This window comes from Rutidosis leptorrhynchoides, chromosome 3 (assembly GCF_046630445.1).
Source record: "Rutidosis leptorrhynchoides isolate AG116_Rl617_1_P2 chromosome 3, CSIRO_AGI_Rlap_v1, whole genome shotgun sequence".
NCBI classification, from domain to species: Eukaryota; Viridiplantae; Streptophyta; class Magnoliopsida; order Asterales; family Asteraceae; genus Rutidosis; species Rutidosis leptorrhynchoides.
Genome location: NC_092335.1, coordinates 315588374 through 315596268, shown reverse-complemented (window position 1 = coordinate 315596268; position 7895 = coordinate 315588374). Strand labels below are relative to the sequence as shown.

The following is a 7895-nucleotide window of genomic DNA, read 5'->3' as shown; positions in this document are numbered from 1 at the left end:
TCATCATTCCACTGCCACAAAAGTCCGGACACCACTGAACTATTGTTACATTAGTACATAGTTGATCCATAAGCTGGAGTTATAAATTGGAATATTTTTCACAAATTAGATGTTAATGCGAACAAGGATCAACAACAGCAAAAAAAAAAAAAAAAAAACAATACCACATGAGTAGTGTATGGGAAGGTGAGATGTAGACAATCCTTCAATTTAAGCTCTAAACAGCAGTCAAGACGCCAATAAATCGACGTTTGTTAACTCAAAAATAGAGCTGAAACAAATTACTCAACGAAATTTATGTTTTTCATTGCAACTGCATATTCTTCCAGTTACAAATTACTCAACGAAATTTAGTGAAAATAGCTGAATCTGTTTTAACATCACATTGTTGCAAAGAAGTTGAACTGTTCAAGGTACTTAAGAACCAAAGCTGTAGAATACAACCCCATTAAAATGAGCCACATATCCTAGACTAACCTCTCATAAAAGCACTCAACATATAACCAAAAGAGTGCCGAACAATGACTACTTTACATGGTTCAACAATCAGTCATTTAAAACTGAATCAAGAAGACAATTATATAACTATTCAACGGTTTGTTGACCCTCTGCATATATCAGATATGTCTACCCATTTGTCAGACTCGTAATGTACTTGAAACGGTGAACCAAGATTGTTCTTGGAGTCGGTACAAAAATCATCACCAAGAAGTGTACGAATTGGGTCGCTAACTGCACAATGATCTTTGTTATGGGTCGCATTTGAACTTGAACCGAACCAGTTAGAGCCCAAAAGAAAATCTGGTCTTGAAAAGTTTATGTGATTCGGTTTGTGATCCTCTCTATCAGATTGCTTTGCATCAGTTTCCTCTGCTTCTTGTTTAACTTAACACCAAAAAAAAACACAAAGAAATTTCATTTGAATCAGTAGGGACTTTAATGGAGGTCCCACAAACAAATTAAATATCAATATCCTCAGCTAAATGTATTTAAATGTATAACACCTCCTAAAGCACATATATTCTTTGTAGAAGTAATAAAAGGGATTGAATAAAATGATTGTGGGTCAGATCAAACCAACAGAACCCGTATTGACTTGCACCAAAGCTTAACATTTATTACCGAAAGCCGTTTTAACCTGTTACTAAACCTGCCCATTTTGCCACCTTTAATTTCAACTAGTCAGGCTGATGTAATAGGAAATTGTACACAAACACAACAAAAATAAACTGATTCTGTTTACTAATAACAAGCAATTCAAATCCCATGAAAACATAACGAAATGCTGCATTTCAGTTTGATAGAGAAACCAAAGGCAAAAATGTCAACCCATTTACTAACAAATCGGTTAATTCGCGTTACTCTTTCTGTCTAAAGAAAAAAGACATAAAAAGAAGCTAAAAACACAAAAAGGCAGCGATCTCAAATGCGTCAAAAGTCAAGCAAAGTATATAACATAATCGTACAGATAGAGACAACAAACCTCAAATTATTGAACAAGTGTTAAAATGTAGTTCAAACCTGATATGGTCTCAACAGACTGATGTTCATCGAGTGAGCTTCCACTTAAATGAGGAGTATATTCACTAAAAACCGAAGCAGAAGAATGACCCAACGGTGACAACGGGTCGCCATACGGGTCCCATTCATCATCCCGTTGCAAATTCTGAGACGAACTGTCGGTAATGTCGGGAGGCGCAAGTGATGCGTTCGAATTGTTATTACTCTTTGACATTTTCAAATTTTGGGATTGTAATAGCACTGCTTCTAACAAACCACTATCCCTATGTGAATGAGAATCTGATTTCGTTTGACCAACCACAGTTGACTTTATTAAAGTATCGACAGATTCAAGTGAAGGTAGTGGTGAAGTAGATGCGTTGCAGCTACCGATTTGGGTAGCATATTGGAGTGAAGGGAGCTCCAACTTCTGGGCCCACGTAATGGGCCCAGAAGAAGAAGTGTTGCCATTAAAATAGGCATGGCTGCCATTAAAGCTTTGATTATTATATGAAGAAGATATCTCAAAAGATTGATTAACTGTCGAGAAAAGATCATTAAGACCATTATCTACACCGTCAAAAACCGAATATGGTTCGGGTCGTTTGACCCGTTTGGAAGGATGTAGCATTGGGAATAGGAAATTACTACTAGGTCCAGGCCCGTGTTGAAAAAAGGTGCTTTCGGGAATATCAAGAAAACTGGTACCGGGTATATTGAGAATATTTGGTTCGTATAGATTGTGATCTAATTCAAGATTTTTGAAATCAATAGCGGGAGGGTTGAACGTGTTATTTGGTAAGATTTCGAAATGGGATGTATCGCCGTTTGAGAACGTGAGCATGTTTTGGGTTTGGTTACTTTCGTTTAGTGTTTGCATACAAATGTCGGGAGGGTATATTGCTAATCCAGCACGCTGTCTTCTTTTGGTTCTCGTGTTCCAGAAATTCTTGATTTCGTTATCTGTACGTCCAGGTAGCTGAAAAGAAAGGTAATGACCATTTCAGTACATAGAAAAACAAAAACAAAAACAAACTACAATTATCCTTTTGGATTCATATACACATAACTAACTAACTATCTACATTCAAATTAACTTATATTTATAATTAAACACTGAAGGTTTATTTGGATAGGATGAAATGGAATGCCATAGCAATATCATGAGCAAAAGAACACATTGAGTCACTATCCTTATTTTGTAGTATTAGACTTTATACTTATCTTTTTATCTTACTCTTTCGAATTATTATTCGTCATGTCATACTGATAAAGAGAAAATAATGCTTGTATGTTATATTTGTTACATATATCGTAGGATTTGAAACAATCTCAATTCATACAATATGTCAAATATAAATGTACGGTTGCATCTTTAATTTGATACATAATCTTACAAAGTTTAACCAGAAAATCTCAAAGATACCTACGATGACAAATACACATACACACACACAGGTATCCAGAAAGTTACAAAAAGAAAAAGAATTGTAACACCACAAGCTTTCAGTCCAATCAAAAAGCAGAGAAAGTTAATCAAATATAAAGAATTATATTCCTTGACAAATGGGCCGCTAACAAAGCATATCATTCATATTGTTCATCTGTTGCAATGGTTCATTGCATTCCACCTTCTATTAATGCATACCAAACTCAACCAAATTAATATTCAGAAGAAGTCAATCAAACAACAAAAACTTCAAATACTTAACAAAAAACTTCCATACACCTGGAAAAATCCTCTTTTTTTTAAAAAAAGAATTTCACTCAGAAACCTAGTAAGGACAACTTTTCTGAAACTTGACAAAAGATTAACAAATCTGCATATATTTGAGAACTCAAGAATAGTGAAGTTAGCAGAATCCTAACTTACTAAGAGAAATTGGCTTAAAAGAGCATAGAGCTTTCAGCTTCAAAAACTATCAACTACAAAGAAATTGAAAAGTGACCTGAAGTGCCTTAATTTAACAGTTCTGTTAATTGCCATCCAGACAAGTTTTTTAATGAAAAAAAGAAAAATGGATAAAGATAACAGCATACTTATGTTACATTCACACTCCTAGAAAAAACATTTCCTATAAGAACATAGCAATCTACTTTCTAAATTCTTTCATTCGTAACAACCACTAACTTAGAAAAATAACCAATCACGTGGAACTCGCAGTGTTGTAGTCGAACCAATGTAGATTTTTAATCTGAATTCAGTAACATCCAAAATTAAATGTAAATAAATGGGCTGATTATAGAACTAACCTAGTGCTGAGATTTTAGAGGCTAAACCTGCAAAGTAGACAGATTTCTTCAAATGGTTTAACCCCATTTTTCAATGAATAAATACAACAAACATAATAAACCTATTTATTCCCTCTCTAAATGAAATTTGAAAAGTAGATTATTACTTCTTTGAAAGGGAAAAAAGGGATTGATATTATCCGTAAAACATAAAAAATAGGTTGGTATGAAACAAAGATACATTGTCCTAATGTGCATATTGCCCTAAAATCTACTTGGCCCATTCTTAGCATTACATGTTAAAAGTTTAACTTCAGGTAAACATCGAACTTTTTCACTTAAAAGGTTGATTGTAAGCATAAGGGTATTTGTATCTCCAAAAATGCCATGCTCCAATACCTAACAGATTATATCTGACACAATTGTTAAGCTGTAGAAGTTTTTTATTATTTTATTCAAAAGCAAGCTCACCACGTACATATATATTTATGGTATCATTCTTTCATTGTGGCAACTTGTAATTGAAAATCTCTGTTATTTGTCTGTATCTACCTATTGGTACGTCTACTTGTATAAATGGGCGATGATCTTCTAATTTAGAATACATTTATTAATTCTCCTAATATTGCTAGTACCTTCATTTGTATACTGTGATGTAACAGGTCATAAGAATCTATATGACCACTACATATTAGAGCAATTAAACAATAATGCAAAGAATCAATGATATCCTGGAAAAGATGGGAATACCAAGGAGGATAGATGAAAAAATGCCAAAGTCAGATGCATGTCTAATTCACGTGGACAATAATTTAAACTTTCTATTCTGATTCAGTTATGCAATTAAGCAAATACATAAATAAAAGTAATAAACTGGAATCGGTTCCATTACAGGACAATATCATATGGACAAAATTACATTGCAAATAATCGAAGTAATTCGAGTTAATATACGACTTCCACGCCATTGCTATCCTTCCGGGTTTACAAGTAGAAACAAAGAATGAAATAATCAAGGTAATTTGAGATAATGTTCGCATTTTCTTTTGGACTTGTTATTTCAAAGACATCCATTTCAGCTATTCTTCTTAAGGCTAATGGTATCCCTAGTACCGGGGAACTCATTTCTAATATTACTAGTTTTATGGGTTGAATACGATGAACATATGAGCAGATGCCCCCCACACTTGTAATAAATAAATCAGGTTCAAGATAATCTAAATATCTGATAAATATGTCTAGCACCCAGAATGGGAGACGGATTGATTGAAATAAATTGTCAAATAAAGACAAAGCAGGCTTTGTAGAAAACGTTGCAACATGTGGTACTACGTAGAATACAGAAACATTTTCCATATAAGAAGCTCACATATACATATGCATACATTGATACACAAACATGTACGGGTATAATAAAAATGCTTTTAAAAGAATTTGTTGCCCAAGTTGAGGTTTGAAACTCGCCAAACATAAAATTTGCAAGCCACTTCAGGATCTTGTTACAGAAAAGGGCACGTGTGAACTATATGACATGTAAACACACATTTTCATCCACAAAATCATTGTAGTTGGGACCAATATGCAACGATGTTGGCTATAACAATTAAGCACAATTAATTAATTTAAATAAGGAACAATTTGCACCCAATCTGCGATATAAGCATAGTAGAGTCATAAAACCTGACAAGGAAAATAGAAACAGACCTCAACAGCCATGCGGGCCCATTTGTTCCCCATCTTAGCATGAAGTTCAATGATTCGACGCTCCTCTTCGGGTGTAAATGCACCTTTTTTAAGATCCGGTCTTAAGTGATTCGCCCATCGTAATCGACAACTCTTACCACAACGAGAAAGCCCAGAATGCTTCTGAACAGCATTCCAGTTACCTTCTCCATGCTTGTTTACATATTCCATTAAAATTGCATCTTCAGCAGATGTCCAAGGCCCTTTCTTGAGTGATCCATTTCCAACCATGTTTCTTTCAGTGCTAGCTTCATCAATTGATGGTGAATCAATGTAATCTCTGGAATTAATCCTCTCATCACTTTCACTTGTCATGTTGCTCATCTTTTAAACACACATATGCATATCCATAAGCAAAAGCAAACAAAGATTCAAGGGAACAAACAGACTGCAAATATCAAATACTCTTCTTCAAACAAAGCATCTGATTATACATTAGGAACTAACAAACTTCTAAAACAGCAATTAATATCTATTTTTATTATGAATCATTATAAAACATGGTGCAAGAGATAGTGTTGAAGTTGATAAGTTTTGAGTGTCAATAAACACAATTTATGGATTAATAAGGTTATAGCAGTAAAATGAATACTTATCATACAATCATCAATACAGCTGACTATTCAAAAATCATAACAGATTATTTAACCTAATATAATAATCTAATCAAAAGCAAAAGCAGGTAGCGAAATCCCAAACACTTAATTCTGCAACATAAATTCATATAATAACTACAAAAGCATCCATCAATGACCCTACTCTAGTAAGTAAGGATCTATATTATAATACAACATAAATTCTTCAAACCTTAATTAATTACTCACTAGATTTCATTATATATCATAAATGCCTTAAGCAGACTTTAGTGGAAAAGACAAATTAAAAAATTAAAAAAATAAAAATATACATCTGAAACTGTTAAATAAACAATGTATAAACCCCCACAATTAGAAAATAACCTAACATATAAAGCCTCTTTAACCCCCACGCAAGCACTTGCACAATTATGTGAGAGAAAACAATATTGTTATTAATTTTCATGAAATAATAAAAAAAAAATATTATTATAAGGAACAATTGTGTATACCTTAACAAGGAAAGCTAATTCGCTGAAGATTTAACAATTCACCATCATTTAATCGAACAATTATTGATGAAACACTAAATGAAGCTACGAATCCACTTCGAGCTAAAAAAATTGATAACGAAATTAAGAACTAAAAACCTAAAATTCAACACGTGATTATTGAATTGGAATCAAGTAACAGCTAAAAAAGACTGCAAAATGTATTTAAAGTATGAAACACAAAACTATTAGTAAGCCTAAACCTAGATCTAGCTAAACTGAGAACGAAATGGAAAAATCGAAAAACAAAAAAAATAAAATAAAAGGAATGTGATAGATGAATTCGAGTGTGTTTTCAGGTGCCCTAGCCGTTATCAGTAAAGAAAACGACGGACGTTTCAATCATAGAACTATTTTAATTTTTTAATTAATTTTTATTATCAGTAATCGTTATACATAAATAGTTCATATATAAATATATATGTATATGTATATATGTATATGTATATTAATTAACATATTAAGATGATGATTTTTTTTATATTTTTATATATATACAGAAAGAAGAAGATTTCATCTGAAAATCAGGGTTGAGAGAAAGAGGCGTAAAAGGAAGTGAAAATGTATGTGTTTTTTGTACGAGAAAGAGAAGGGAGTAAAAATAGGAGAGATGAGGATGGAATGGAGTACCAATTCTTTTTTTTCTCTATTTTAAATTTAAATTAAAATTAAAATAATACACTCCGTATATTGTTCAGGAGTAGTACTTTAACATACATTGCTATTGCTATTGCTATTGCTACTAGTTGCTTTGTTTATTAAAAAGTTGTACAGTACTTTTTGTGTATAAAATATTTGGACCTGGTGTTACTTTTTTATTAATGAGTGTTCATATTGGGTTATAGTTAAGCTTTTAAAGTATTGATGGTGCGTAGTATGTGAAATAGCTTTGGTTATAAATTCGATATTTTAAAATATTCACCACCACAACAAGTTGGTTGCCGAACTAGCGGGTAGTTTCTAAACCATCGTTAAGAATATTTTTAAGCGTTTATGAAATTACTAGTGGAATGACCCGTGAAATCACGGGTTTGTTTAAACGAAACAGTTTAATAATATCATGATATTATATTTTATATTACACATTAAATAATAAAGTTAATATTACATTTTCAATGGATGGTTTAGTGAAAGATTACTAACTACAATGAGCTAGATTCTGCAAACCTGCATATTTGGAACTTATGTTACCTTATTGCACAGTAACATTGAAGCATCCTCAATATTACATTAAAAAAAAAAAAAAATCTGACTATGTTAAGGTTATTAAGAAAAATTACACATCGCAAAGACA

General features: G+C 32.4%; 1 protein-coding gene across 2 annotated transcripts; it reads right to left on the bottom strand.

The window, feature by feature from the left end:
• Nucleotides 1-330: 330 nt before the first annotated feature.
• LOC139897455 (transcription factor GAMYB-like) lies at nt 331-7111 on the bottom strand. Of its 2 annotated transcripts, XM_071880155.1 has the most exons (4): nt 6563-7111; nt 5437-5799; nt 1522-2479; nt 331-885 (listed from the first exon to the last, which is right to left on the bottom strand). In XM_071880155.1, exons 2-4 carry the CDS (start codon nt 5797-5799, stop codon nt 590-592), a joined length of 1617 nt encoding a protein of 538 aa, XP_071736256.1. In that variant the 5' UTR covers nt 6563-7111; the 3' UTR covers nt 331-589. The 2 variants fall into 2 exon arrangements, with proteins under 2 accessions (XP_071736256.1, XP_071736257.1); XM_071880156.1 differs by lacking the exon at nt 6563-7111 and having other exon boundaries at nt 5437-5894.
• Nucleotides 7112-7895: the final 784 nt, after the last annotated feature.

Bases quoted from the DNA above. Each gene is read 5' to 3' on its own strand.
- LOC139897455 (XM_071880155.1), bottom strand. From the start codon at position 5,799: ATGAGCAACATGACAAGTGAAAGTGATGAGAGGATTAATTCCAGAGAT. The intron at 2,480-5,436 runs GTCTGTTTCTAT...CTTTCTTTTCAG, and splicing joins GGGCCCGCATGGCTGTTGAG to CTACCTGGACGTACAGATAA. The intron at 886-1,521 runs GTTTGAACTACA...TTTGGTGTTAAG, and splicing joins GTCTGTTGAGACCATATCAG to TTAAACAAGAAGCAGAGGAA.